Source organism: Hyperolius riggenbachi, chromosome 5 (genome assembly GCF_040937935.1).
Source record: "Hyperolius riggenbachi isolate aHypRig1 chromosome 5, aHypRig1.pri, whole genome shotgun sequence".
NCBI classification, from domain to species: domain Eukaryota; kingdom Metazoa; phylum Chordata; class Amphibia; order Anura; family Hyperoliidae; genus Hyperolius; species Hyperolius riggenbachi.
Window position 1 is genome coordinate 40,630,435 of NC_090650.1, and position 14,787 is coordinate 40,645,221.

General features: G+C 44.5%; 1 protein-coding gene across 1 annotated transcript in view; it reads right to left on the reverse strand.

The window, feature by feature from the left end:
• Positions 1–6,017: 6,017 nt before the first annotated feature.
• GTPBP10 (GTP binding protein 10) overlaps positions 6,018–14,787 on the reverse strand; it is a 34,236-nt gene continuing 25,466 nt past the window's right edge. The window contains exons 8-10 of the mRNA XM_068235534.1: positions 12,308–12,385; positions 11,009–11,132; positions 6,018–7,019 (exon numbers count right to left, since the gene is read on the reverse strand). Of these exons, the coding sequence (XP_068091635.1) occupies positions 6,775–7,019; positions 11,009–11,132; positions 12,308–12,385 (447 nt within the window). The 3' untranslated portion in view covers positions 6,018–6,774. The remainder of the gene's footprint in view (positions 7,020–11,008; positions 11,133–12,307; positions 12,386–14,787) is intronic.

Genomic DNA, 14,787 nt, shown 5'->3' on the forward strand with positions numbered 1-14,787 from the left:
GCATGTGATGGAGCATTGTCCTGCATGAAAATCATGTTTTTCTTGAAGGATGCAGACTTCTTCCTGTACCACTGCTTGAAGAAGGTGTCTTCCAGAAACTGGCAGTAGGACTGGGAGTTGAGCTTGACTCCATCCTCAACCCGAAAAGGCCCCACAAGCTCATCTTTGATGATACCAGCCCAAACCAGTACTCCACCTCCACCTTGCTGGCGTCTGAGTCGGACTGGATTTACCAATCCAGCCACGGGCCCATCCATCTGGCCCATCAAGACTCACTCTCATTTCATCAGTCCATAAAACCTTAGAAGAATCAGTCTTGAGATATTTCTTGGCCCAGTCTTGACGTTTCAGCTTGTGTGTCTTGTTCAGTGGTGGTCGCCTTTCAGCCTTTCTTACCTTGGCCATGTCTCTGAGTATTGCACACCCTGTGCTTTTGGGCACTCCGGTGATGTTGCAGCTCTGAAATATGGCCAAACTGGTGGCAAGTGGCATCTTGGCAGCTGCACGCTTGACTTTTCTCAGTTCATGGGCAGTTATTTTGCGCCTTGGTTTATCCACGCGCTTCTTGCGACCCTGTGGACTATTTTAAATGAAACGCTTGATTGTTCGATGATCATGCTTCAGAAGTTTTGCAATTTTAAGAGTGCTGCATCCCTTTGCAAGATATCTCACTATTTTTGACTTTTCTGAGCCTGTCAAGTCCTTCTTTTGACCCATTTTGCCAAAGGAAAGGAAGTCGCCTAATAATTATGCACGCCTGATATAGGGTGTTGATGTCATTAGACCACACCCCTTCTCATTTCGAGCCTATACAGCTTGGAGTAAGACAACATGCATAAAGAGGATGATGTGGTCAAAATACTCATTTGCCTAATAATTCTGCACTCCCTGTATTAAGCCTGGCACACACATCCAATTTTGATTGGCCAATTCCATGTAGAATGAGGGCCAACAGAGTTTAAATACTATGAGTAGATTGTGTAGGAAAGCTTTCTTACTGTTGGAGGTGATAAAGTGTGACAATCATTGGCCAATTCAAATTTGATGTGTGTGCAAAAGTATAAAAGCTGTGGCATTTCAGAAATTAATGCTTCCTTACACTCAAACATTTTTTTTCCAAAAACTCATCTGGTAAAAAGCCCATCAGGAACCTGAGCTTGTGTCTAATTATCAGAGAATTGTACTGACAGCCCCAACTCGAGATAAAATAACTCACCCAGCTGCAGGGACGGCCGGATCAGGTAGAGAAGTGTAAGGATGATGAAAGCCGTCATAGTGGATATCTCATTATTCTGCCCAGGTATGAAGGAAGAGGTGCTGATGTAAGCCGCTGTGGTAGCCCCGGTTACACTGACTGGATCACCAGCTCAGTCTGTCACCTCTGGAAAAGACTGCAGCGTACAGGGAAAGTCATGGCTTCTAAATGATAAGGGGAGTATCCTGTCACATGGCACATTCCCAGTGTTTTGTTTTGCTACCATAAGCTAATTTCTATTGTCCACTCTTATTGGCCAAATAGAGAGAGCTCCAATTCTGACGAAGCTGCACACTGGTTCTTATTGCTTCACCATCCAGTTTTTCAGAAAGGGTTTCATCATAAAGCTTTCAACGTAGAGTCAGCTATATGATGAGAGGACAGAATTTTAGAACCTTCTAATTTTGAGGTATAAGTTATTTAGAAAACAGGATGCCATGGGTGGGGAAACAGTTCTACAGTTTGTTATTAATGTTTAAACGCTTTTTCAACCATCCAAGCTGTGGAATGAAGAATAATATCATTAAAAAGATTTAAATGACGAGTCCTTGCAAAATAAATAACGCATTACTGAATTGCCTAGCTGAACAGATGTAAGAACTCCCTGTCTGCCTGGATATTACTTAGTCTTAAGCAAGGTACAGGCATTCAACAGCTGTCACCGACAGGGGTCATGACTCTATCCATTGGGTGACAGTTGGGGTCATGTTGCTGTGCAGATTGGTTACTAATCACCAGGCTAGCGACATGTTCCGTTGCTATGGAAGGGCTGGCTAGACAACACACAGCTCATGATGGAGTGGGCGTGGTAAGAAGGGAGGACAATAGGGTCGGCTCAGGTGTAATGATCCAGCAGTCCAGATCTCTCCTTGTATCGGGGAGAGTCGGTTGCCACTGTACACACACTTGAGTCGTGACACTTCCAACATTTTAATTTTGCTTGATGGACATTTGGAAGTGTTTCTGATGCTGAAACCAGTATATTTACTCACCTGAGAAGAGGGAAGGCTCTGCATCACTAAGGTCCTTTCTGCGTCCCCTCATTCCACCACCAGGCCCCCAGCTTCCATCTTCATAGTGGTATAAAACCCAGCATTTCTTCTTTGCTCTAAAATATTATTTACAGCATATTATATACTACCACCATTTTTTTTTTTACTACAACAGCATTCAACTAGTTAAACACAGGACTTACAAGCTCTCTGCAGGAAAAGCTGGACGCATCAGACCTGGAGTTAACATTATCTTGTGTTTACTTAATTTTATCAAGTGATGTAAACATTCTCTGGCAATTCAGGCACTCCGGAACACAAATACTCAGAAAGCATTTCTGGGTGCATTACAATATGGATAAACTGGTTATGAATAAAATGCAATGTCAGCTCTCAGAGCAAAAAAATTGTACTTTGTTAACTTGTAATTTATAAATGAATAATAATACTTATGCACAAAAGCAAATATGATAACAGTAGTGGATATAAAGCGTAGGAGAACATGTTTTTATTGAATATTATGTCAGAGGTTTATACCACTTTAAAGGGAAGGTTCAGGGAAACGCTTAAAAAAATAAAAATCCATATCCACTTACCTGGGGCTTCCTCCAGCCCGTGGCAGGCAGGAGGTGCCCTCGCCACCGCTCCAGAGGCTTCCGGTCATCTTCGGTGGCCGACCCGACCTGGCCAGGCCGGCTGCCAGGTCGGGCTCTTCTGCGCTCCAAGGACGGGCTCTTCTGCGTCCCACGCGGGCGCGCTGACGTCATCGGACGTCCTCCGGGCTGTACTGCGCAGGCGCAGTAGTTCTGCGCCTGCGCAGTAAAGCCCGGAGGACGTCCGATGACGTCAGCGCGCCCGCGTGGGACGCAGAAGAGCCCGACCTGGCAGCCGGCCTGGCCAGGTCGGGTCGGCCACCGAAGACGACCGGAAGCCTCTGGAGCGGCGGCGAGGGCACCTCCTGCCTGCCACGGGCTGGAGGAAGCCCCAGGTAAGTGGATATGGATTTTTATTTTTTTAAACGTTTCCCTGAACCTTCCCTTTAATGTCACAGAAGCCTTTGAGTCTCCTCGGAAGGTTACGGAAAACACTGTACAGTGTATGCCAAGTTACTTTTATTCAACCAGCAAGTAATTTTTTTGATGGGAAATTACATAGGTGTCTCCCAAAAGATAATAAGACAATGTGCAGGAGGCATTATTGTGGGGAAAAAAAACATTTCTCAGTTTTTATTTAAATTTCAGCAAAAAGTGTCCAGTCCAAAAACTTCATACCCTTCACGAACTGTCAGTCTGTTGGAAAATTCAAAGTTCTATACCATTCCAAATAGTCCAAGCTGTTCTAACGCATCCTAATTACACTAATTGGGAACAGCAGTTTTATTCAACAGGTGAAAAACAGCAGCTCTCTGCAGCTGGTTTGTGGACAGTCATGGCTAAGACAAAAGAGCTCAGAGAAGACTTGTGGCTGTGCATTGTGGCTGCTCACAAGTCAGGAAAGGGCTACAATGCCATTTCTAAATGTTTTCCCATGGCTAGAGTGCAAAGTATTATTAAAAAATACAAGATGTTCTGCACTGTGGAAAATCGCAGAGGATGTGGTCGTAAGCCAAAAATGACACCTGTGCTGGCCAGGAAGATAGTGAGAGAGGTGATGAAGAATCCAAGGATCACCACTAAGGCCATCCTGGTGAATCTGGGTTCTGCTGGTGGCAATGTCTCAAGGCAGACAATCCTAAGGACACTGCACACTGCTGGGTTCCAATGATGCAGAACAAGGCAAACATTTCACCAGATAAGGCACACAAAAGCTCGCTTGGCCTTTGCAAATGCTCATCTGGAAGAAGAAGACTTTTGGTCTTCAGTGAAACAAAAATTGAATGGTTTGGTCACAATGAGGTTTCCTTCATTTGGCGTAAAAAAGGAGAAGCCTTCATCCCAAATAACACCATCCCCACTGTCAAACATGGTAGTAGGAACCTAATGCTTTTGGGGTTCTTTTTCGGCCAATGGACCAAGGAACCTAATCACAGTAAACGGCACCATGAATAAAGAATACATGAGGATTCTCAACAACATTAGGTAGTCTGCAGAGAAACTTGGCCTTGGCCACCAATGGACATTTCAACATGACTATGACCCACAACACACAGCAAAAGTGGTGAAGAAATGGTTAGCAGACAACAACATTAACATTTTGGAGTGGCCCAGCCAGAGTCCTGACTTGAATCCAATTGAGAATCTGTGGAGGGAGCTAAAGATCAGGGTGATGGCAAGAAGACCCTCCAACCTGAAAGATTTGGAGCTCATTGCTAAAGATGAATGGGCAAAAATACCTGTGGTGACATGCAAAAAGCTGGTCTGCAATTATAGGAAGCGTTTGATTGCTGTAATAGCTAATAAAGGCTTTTCTATTGATTACTGAGAAGGGTATGAATAATTTTGGACTGGACAGTTTTTGCTCAAATGTAAAAAACTGGGAAATGAAAGTAACTTTAAGTCAAATTTTAGTTAATTATAGGCAGCACTATATGCAGTTTGAAATTGAACCAATCAATTTAAACCAAGGTCTAAATTGAATCGTCCATTTTCAAGCTGCATATATTTGGATATAAATTTGCATCAATTGGAAGAATTTGCCTATCTTTGATCATCCCTAGTGCCCACCTGCCTTCTTCTCACAGTGCATCCTGCTCCCATCTTTTCCCCAGGTAGATAAAGCCCACACATCCTACCACTAGTGTTGCTGTTCCAATGTCATACAAAGCACTTCAGCAATATTACTTGTGTAGAGAGAGTCACGGAGCTTCGTTCCACATCACGCTTCATGTCACTCCGATGCTTCCTCTATGGAAGTGCTTCGGACAGCATTATCTAGGTTACCGAATGAGGAAACTGATTCCAACAGCAACGTTACCAACCTCCCATAAGTTCTAAGAGAAAATGTGCCTCGTCAGATTAGACCATGTTCTTCCATTACTACATAGTCTAGTTAAACCAGTAATATTGTGTACATTGTAGGGTCATCCAGTCATCCGCCAGCACGGGCACTGGCTGGAGATCTGGATATTCCCAGGTCCAAGTGGTTTCCTCCTCTCCCTGTATATTAGGGCCTGAGGAGGTCCACTGTTGTGGGACGCAAGGAGTTCAGACAGAGCAAGGGCCCACAAATACACCAGGACTGGTCTGTAGGGAAAATAGATGTGCATAGATGCTAGTCATTCAAGAGAAGGCCTGTTGCTGGCTTTACAGTTTGTGCCATCCAGTATTCCTCGCGTCATTGAGCACACCACCACTTCCTGCAGGTACTATAGTTGCTGGACCATGTTCTCCTATGGGAGACTGCAGTCCATTGACCAGCCAGATCAGCAGGAAGCCACAAAGTGGATGTATAGTAGACTGCACTTAACCTTTTGGGGACCGACGTAGTTTGAATCTACGTCCAGCAGGTGGTGCTGCCGCTCTAACTGGACGTAGATTAAACGTCCGTGAAAACAAAGTGTACCGCCGCGATCATGCGCACCCAAGAGGTCGCACCCAAATTCTCTCGCTCTCCCCCTCAAGAATTCTGGGAGACCAGGTATATTTTGTACTGGCTTTAGAACTCTCAGTAAACGAACATTCTGCACAGATCACCTAGAAGAAATAAAGAGGTCACCACCAGTGATAAATGTCAGACTGTAAATCAGGGAGAGGGAAGATTTTACAATGGGCAAACACTGACTACTAGATAATCTATGCATGAATATTGTAAACAAGAAGCAAATTCATTCATTATTTTATTTTCACTACAGTTCCTCTTTATTTGGTTGTACCAAAATAAGAAAGTGAAAAAACTAACCCCATTTAGAGGACAAAAGAAAGGAAACAAACTTAAAACCATTGGCACTTCTGGCATGGCTGCAACACATCAGTAATCGGGTTACATAAGCAACACACTGATTCATGGAAAGTTCTGCCTTTTGCAATAAATCATCTTCCAATCGTTCACAGAACGCACTGAGGTTGTGAAGATCAGTTTAGGCTTCACCATCATTGTCTAGTGCCCATGTGACCCCTTCATCCTGCTACTGGCAGACACGTCGTCCATACCAGTACCTGTCCCTGAAGCCAACACAAGCAACTTTGCTATAAAGAAAGTTCAATAAACTGTACAGAATTTTCAAACAGAGAAATATACAGATGCCAGTCCTCTGAGTCTAGGCAGGTGGAGGGGCGAGGTTATCTCATGCCAGGAGACTATGCTGTATGGAGGCTGCGTAGCCGCTCCTCTGCAGTCTCCTGGATCTCCAGCTCTGCCTGCTCGTTCAGGGTTCAGCAGACAGTTGGCGGAGGGGCGGGGTTATCTCTCATGCCAGGAGACAATGCTGTATGGAGGCTGCGCAGCCGCTCCTCTGCAGTCTCCTGGATCTCCAGCTCCGCCTGCTTGTTCAGGGATCAGCAGGCGGAGGGGCGGGGTTATCTCTCATGCCAGGAGACGATGCTCCTCTGCAGTCTCCTGGATCTCCAGCTCCGCCTGCTCGTCCAGGGATCAGCAGACAGTTGGCGGAGGGGCGGGGTTATCTCTCACGCCAGAAGATGACGCTGTATGGAGGCTGCGCAGCCGCTCCTCTGCAGTCTCCTGGATCTCCAGCTCCGCCTGCTCATCCAGGGATCCGCGGATGCAGTGTTTCAGCTCCTCGATCCCCTGGCCAGATATGGCGGAGACAGGAAGAACGTGCTTGAAATTAATCTGGCATTCCGGGACCAGCTCGTCCGGCAGCAAATGAAGATAATCTGTGGAGAGAGAATGGAAACCAATGACAAAATGAAAAGTCCAACACACTGATCCAAAGAGGCTGATGGCGTGCTGGACTAGACTGGCAACAGCTCCCCTAGTGGCAGCCACGCTTTCCTGTCTGACACTGGAGCAGAGCTAGAAAATGCCAATGATGGACATACTGCAGCCCAGCCTGGATTGGAAAGGGTTAATGTGAATTGCATGCAGACTGGAGTTGGACCAATCAAAATCAACAGAAATTGTCTCTGAGTGTATGGGCTAATCAGATGCACCTCTGGCTGATTTTGATTGGTCCAATTCCAGGCTGCATAGAATTTGCATTAAAACTCCGGAATAATTACCATCTATAGAAATTCCATGTGTTCAGAGTCAGTTTTAGTCTGTAGAGAGGTAGAGCGGAAAATTAGAGACAGATTACTCTGATGGGAGACCAGCACTGACGATAGCTTGTTTACTATCAATGTAAGAGTAACAGCTACACTATGGAGCTTCAACTTCCTGCATGTGTGACTTAGCATTATGTCCACTAGATGGCGTCAGCAGCAGCTGGAGCCCCTGCAGAGTGTGAGACAAAGTTCTACAGGCAGCAAGCAAACAGCTGTTAGAACCTGATCCAAGCTCTGCTGTCTTCTATTACATACTAGCTGATTGCCCGGCGTTGCCCGGGTATGTATTTGGCTGGTGTTGACTCTGCATAATTTTTCTAGCCCTAACACACAATTACTCACTGACCAAGTTTGTGAGCTTTGCAGTCTTTGGTATCAATAATTTGCATTGAAATGAAAAAATCTGATTGGCTGTTTGTGGCTACACACCCTTTTCTGAATTTGAACCCCAGTCACTCAATAACCAACTGTACCAGGTTTGAGGCTTGTGCCATTAACAGTGCAAGAATGGTAGCAATTAAATAATTCCCATTGAAAAGCAATAGGTGAAGTATGATACACTTTTGTAGGCTCCACCCACTTTTCTGAATATTAATTCCAGTCACCCAGTGACCAACTGTGCAAAGTTTAAAAACCCTGCCATTACCAGTGTAAGAATGGCGGCAGTTTACATATTCCCAGTAAAATTTCTATTTGTCTCCACCCATTGATGACCCGGCATCGCCCGTATATGTATTTGGCTGGTGTTAGCTCCGCCCACTTTCTAACCCTAACGGACAAACACTCAATGACCAAGTTTGTGAGCTTTGGGGTCCTTGGCATCAATAATTTGTATATTCCAATAGAAATTAAACAAATCAGATTGGCTGTTTGTGGCTTCACCCCCTCTCCAGCATTTGAACCCCAGTCACCCAATGACCAACTGTAGCAGGTTTGAGGCATCTGCTATTAACAGTGGAAAAATGGCAGCAATTGAAATTATCCACTTGAAAATCAACAGGTGAATTTTGATTGGCTATTATAGGCTCCACCCACTTCCCTGAATATTAATCTCAGTCACTCAGTGACCATCTGGGCAAAATTTGGGAACCCTGCCATAAACAGTGTAAGAAGGGCTGCAGTTTACACTTTCCCAGTGAAATTTGTTTTTGGCTCTGCCCACTTTTTGTAACCTGGACACACAGTCACTCCATGACCAAGTTTGTGAGCTTTGGGGTCCTTGGCATCAATAATTTGTATTTTCCCATGAAATGAAACAAATCTGATTCACTGTTTGTGGCTCTGTCCCCTTTTATGAATTTGATCCCCAGTGACCCAATGACCAACTGTACCAGGTCTGAGGCTTGTGCCATTAACAGTGCAAGAATGGCAGCAATTGTAATATTCTCCTAGAAAAGCGACATGTAATTTTTGATTGGCATTTTTAGGTTCCACCCACTTTTCTGAACATTAATCCCAGTCACCCAGTAAGCAGCTATGCTAAGTTTGAGAACCCTGCCATTAACAGTGAAGAAGGGCTGCAGTTTACAATTCCCCAGAAAAATCAGTTTTAACTCCACCCACTTTTTGTAACCTGGACACACAGTCACTACACAATGACCAAGTTTGTGAGCTTTTGGGTTCCTGGCATCAAAATTGTGGTAATGGAAGCAGTTTATCCAGCAAAGAAATCTGGCAGTTTTTGGCTCCGCCCCTTTACTGAATTTGAACCCCAGACACTTAACGACCGACTGTAGCAGGTTTGAGGCCTCTGCCATTAACAGTGTAAGAATGGCTGCAGTTGCAATATTCCCCTTGAAAATCAAAAGGTGAATTTTGATTGGCTGCTGTAGGCTCCACCCACTTTCCTGAATATTAGTCCCCGTCACCAAGTGGCCAACTGTGTCACGTTTGAGAACCCTGCCAATAACAGAATGGCTGAAATCAATCTAACAAATCTGATTGGCTGTTTGTGGCTCTACCCCTTTAGTGAATTTGGACCCCAGTCACCCAATGACTGACTGTATCAGGTTTGAGGCCTCTGCCATCAACAGTGTAAGAATGGTAGCAATGTGAATAGTCCCCTTGAAAATCAATAGGTACATTTTGATTGGCTGTTTTAGGCTCCACCCACATTTCTGAATATTCATCCCAGTCTCCCAGTGGCCAATTGTGTAAAGTTTGGGAACCCTGCCATGTTAAAAATTTAGTTGTTGGCACCGCCCACTTTTTCTAACCTTGACATACAGTCACTCAATTATCAAGTTTATCAGCTTTGGGGTCCTTGGTATCAATACTTTGTATATTCCCATTGAAAAATAAACTAATCTTATTGGCTGTTTGTGGCTCCGCCACCTTTCTGAGTTTGGGCCCTAGTCACCCAGTGACTGACTGTACCAGGTTTGATGCATCTGCCTTTAACAGTATAAGGGCCTGTACACACTGCTGCGCTTTTAAAATCGCATGCGATTTTTAAATCGCAAGCCTTCATGAGAATAGGAAAAGCGCATCGCACCAGTGTGTACAGGTCTCCACGATTTTCATTATTTTTCAAAAGACCTTGCGATTAAAAAGCGAATGCGATTTGAAAAGCGCAGCGCAAGAGCAGCAGTGTGTACAGGCCCTAAGAGAATGGTAGCAGCTTAAACATTCCCTTTGAAAATTGAAAGGAGAATTTTTATTGGCTGTTGTAGGCTCCACCCACCTTCCAAAATCTTAATCTTAGTTACCCAATGACCAACTGTGCAAAGTTTGAGAACCCTGCCATTAACGGTGTAAGAATGGCTGCAGTTTATATTTTCCCAGTAAAAGCTGTTTTTGGCTCCGCCTACTTTTTGTGACCTTGACACACAGTCACTCAATGACCACATTTGTGAGCTTTCAGGTTCCTGGCATCAAAAATGTGTGATTGGAAGCAGTTTATCCACCAAGGAAGTCTGATTGGCTGTATGTGGCCCCACCCCTTTAGTGAATTTGGACCCCAGTCACCCAATGACGACTGTAGCAAGTTTGAAGCCTCTGCCATTAACAGTGTAAGAATGGCAGCAGTTTAAATATTCCCCTTGAAAATCAATAAGTGAATTTTGATTGGCTGTTGTAAGCTCCACCCATTTTCTTGAATCTTAATAGCATTCACCCAGTGACCAACTGTGGCAAGTTTGAGAACCCTGCGATTAACATTCTAAGAATGGCTGCAGTTTACATTTTCCCATTTAAAATGAACGGCTGAAATTTGATTGGCTGTTTTATGCTCCGCCCACTTTTCCTGGATTTGTAACCTCGGTCACCAAGTGACCACCTGTGCCAAGTGTGGGGACTGTGGCTTGATTACTGTGAGAATGGCAGCCTTTTACATTTTTTCCATTGACTTGAATGGGTGAAATCTGATTTGCTGTTTGTAGCTCCGCCCAGGTGTGCAGGGGGGCCGCGAGACCCCCAGAACCTATCATCCCAGGTAGTAAGGGATCTGTGTACCAAGTTTCGTTCAAATCGGTCAAGCCGTTTGAGTGATCGCGGCACGCACGCACGCACGCACGCACATATATATATATATATATACACATACACACAGGAGCTCCTCTGACTTTCACCAATGTTTTGGTCCACTGTAGGATCCTTACCGTTTGGATTTTCAAGCTGTTGCAGCAACTCCTGGAACTTCTCCTCAGCTCCCGGCAGATCCATCTTATTAACAGCCAGCAAGGCAGGCTTATCTACAAGATCCTCCTTATATAATTCAAGTTCCTAAGATGAAACATTCACAAAATTAACTCCAGTCACGTGATGAGATCCACAAGGGAACTACGGTGTGTACAAGGCCTTGTTAGGAGAAAAAGTAAAGCGTTCATATAATGTTAAGTATTTATATAGCGTCAACATCTTCTGCAGAACTTTACAGAGTATATATCGCCTCGTCACATAACGGTCACTCAGAGAGGCTCACAATCTAATTCCTATTTTGTCCCTAGGCCTTCACAAAGGACTAGAGGACATGATCTGCGCATGGAGGAAAAACATTTCAGCCATTTATTTAGGGAAGGGTTCTTTACAGTATTACCACAGGAAGTAGTTATGGCAAATTCTATACCTGCATTTAAAGGGGGCTTAGATGCTTTCCTTGCGTTGAAAGACATCCATGGCTACAATTACTAGGTAATGCCCAATGATGTTGATCCAGGGATTTTTATCTGATTGCCATTTGGAGTCATGAAGGAATTTTTCCCTTTTGGGGCTAATTGGACCATGCCTTGTAAGGGTTTTTCGCCTTCCTCTGGATCAACTGGGATATGTGAGGGAGCAGGCTGGTGTTGTACTTTGTTTTCTGGTTAAACTCGATGGATGGATGTCTTTTTCAACCCAAATAACTATGTATGTAACAGTCACACGTCCATCGTAGTCTAGGGCCAATTTAGCTAGGGGAAGCCAATTAACATATCTGTATGTTTTTGGGGCATGGGAGGAAACCTTAGTACCTGGAGAAAACCCACACAGACACGGGGAGAACATACAAACTCCGTACCATGCACTGGCTGGGGATTGAACCAGGGACCTAGCGCTGTAAGGCAAGAGGGCTAACCAGTATATTACCTCAGTTTACTATTCTACTACATAGATTTGGTAAGATTGTACAATCGAGATTGTATCATTGATGGCCACCTTTAGTTTAGTCAATGCTGTGAACCAGATGTTCAAACAGCCAGACCATCCAGACACGTGATCTGGACCACCAACACCAAAACATAGTGGTAGGCTAATTGGTTCTAACCCAACACCCCCCCCTCCCCCTTTTTTTCCCGTTGGCCATAAACTACAAGTAGACAGACTATATTATCAGCATTAGGCTTTGAGCACCACTAAAGTGCAGTTAGTAACATTAATTATTCAGTGTACAGGCGGAAAATGTTGTAACATCAACTCACCAGGGTGAGTAGCTGCACCGTTTCAAACGCTGTTCTGAACGGAGACTTGACAGAAAGCCGAAATCCCTCAACGTCAACCTGGAAACGTACAAAAGTACACAAGGTTACGATTGCTGCAGGAAAATGCCTGCATGCGCGAGCTCTGGCAGGCCTGGTTTCCACTTGTGCGTTTTGTGTCAGATTTTTCTCTCAGAAAATTAGCATTGATTTTGCAACTAATGGTAGTGAATGGGGATGTTTTCATATTATTTTCGCGTACGAAAATTCGCGTAAAAATATGCATGCAAATTTTCACCAATCAGAAAAATCTTATACGATTTTTTGCAGGCGAAAATGTCACGCTATTGTGGAAAAGTAGCCTTAAACTTCTCTACAGGGCTGTGGTGTTGGTACAAAAATCATCAACTCCAGGTACCCAAAAACTGCTCCGATTCCAAGACTTCGACTCCACCGCCCTGCTTCTCTCCCAACAGCATCTGCGCCGCTGTGTCCAGCGCCCCGCATTCTGAAAGCTGGGAGCAGGCTTGAAATGACTGGGCCAAATTCTGCAGCGATTTTCCATTGGCCAGTCTACATCGCCCCTTTCTCTCTAATGCCTAGTACACATGATGAGATTTTCAGGAAGTTTTCCTGCCAGGTCGATTATTTTCAACATGTCCCATCTGAATTCAATTGACTTTCCGATCGATTTTTTGCAGAAGTGAATGGAAAAAAAATCCATCAAAATCAGATCGGACGTGTTGAAAAGAACTGATCTGGCAGGAAATCTGCCTGAAAAAAAATCTTATAGTGTGTACTAGGCATAAGTCTGTTGTGAATGCTCTGACAGCGTACATTTTACTTGACAGCGCATTGTGTCTCCATGTATGTTATATATGACAACTGTGCAATGCTGACGGCACATCTGCCGAAATAAAGTCACCAATGAACCTCGGGTCAAAAAGCGCATACTTACCTAAGAAAAGGATCCTGCAGAGTCTTCCCACGCCGCCCACCAGACCACCGTTGCTGCTTGCAGATCCCCCAAAGAAATCTGACAAGAGCTTGTCAAATTTCTGAGCGCAACCACGCTCCACTTCAAGCACAAGCACAGCTGTATTGCGACTGCGAGTACAGCCACATCTGTGCAGTAAGGCGGAGCCACTTGTGCACGGGCGGCTCTGTGCTACTGGGCAGCTGTGGCCAGGCCCGCACCAGTGCAGCACGGCCACACTCTTGTATAAAGAGCCCTGATCTACTGGAGGGTACCGGGGAGTGGCGATCGGGGCGAAGAGGTCACAGGAAACCTTAGTAAGGTCCAGAGTCTTCAATTTTCTTAAGTATCTGGTTCTTGGCCTGTGGTTCACTTTGGGTTCACTTTAAAAGAAACTTGAGACGTGTATAATGTGTGTATTTATACTTACCTGGGGATTCCTCCAGCCTCATGATGTGCGTGGGCTCCCTCGCTGTCCTCTCCATTGTCTCCCCTCCCCCAGTAATCTGGCCAGCCGCCCTCTTCTGCACATGCTCACCCGCAGCCGGTTGCAGGAGCGCAGCGGGGGCGCGCACAGCCGGGCAGCAGATGTGCAGAAGAGGGCGGCTGGCCAGATTAATGGGGGAGGGGAGGTCAGTGGGGACAGCGAGGGAGCTCACACACATTATGGAGCTGGAGGAAGCCCCAGGTAAGTATAAATACTCCAGTTATTCACATCTCCGGTATACTTTAACCAGTTCTGGATTTTTGGTACGTGTATATATACGCCCGTGTTTACCACTAGCAGATCAGGGGTGTATATATACACACTGTTTACTTACTGCCGCCAATCACGATTCCCGCGCCTCTTCCCAACGCCGCATCCATGTTCTTCAGTGATCAGGGCATGAGAATCATCTATTCTCAGCCCCGATCACCGTGCTGTTATAACCCCAAGGAAACTGTTAAGCCCAATCTACACAATACGATTCTTTGTACGATTCTATTTACGATCCAATTAAATCCGACATGTCCGATCGGGATTCGATTCAATTCGATTTTCCATTGCAAAACAATGGCAAATCGAATGGAATTGAATCAAATCCCGATCGGACATGTCAGATTTAATCGGATCGTAAATAGAATCGTATCGTGTAGATTGGGCTTTACAAACATTTTCAATGCCATCTGCTGTAGACAGCAAACAGTGAACTAAGTGTAGTGCCATCTTGTTGCCAAAAAGTGAAATACAGCCAAATACACCCAAATATATATCATAAGACACTTTTACATTCAAACTTTTAAATATTTATTATTTTTTAACCCCTTCCACCCCTACCCCATAGTTACTAAAATAAAACTTTCAAAAAAAAAAATTACAACATAAAAAAAAAACCTACATAAATAGTTACCTTAGGGACTTTTTAAATATGTATGTTATGAGGGTATATTAATGTTGCTTTTGTAAATAAATGCTTATAATTATTTTTATAGTATAAAAAAACAAAAAACACTAAACTGAAAGAAT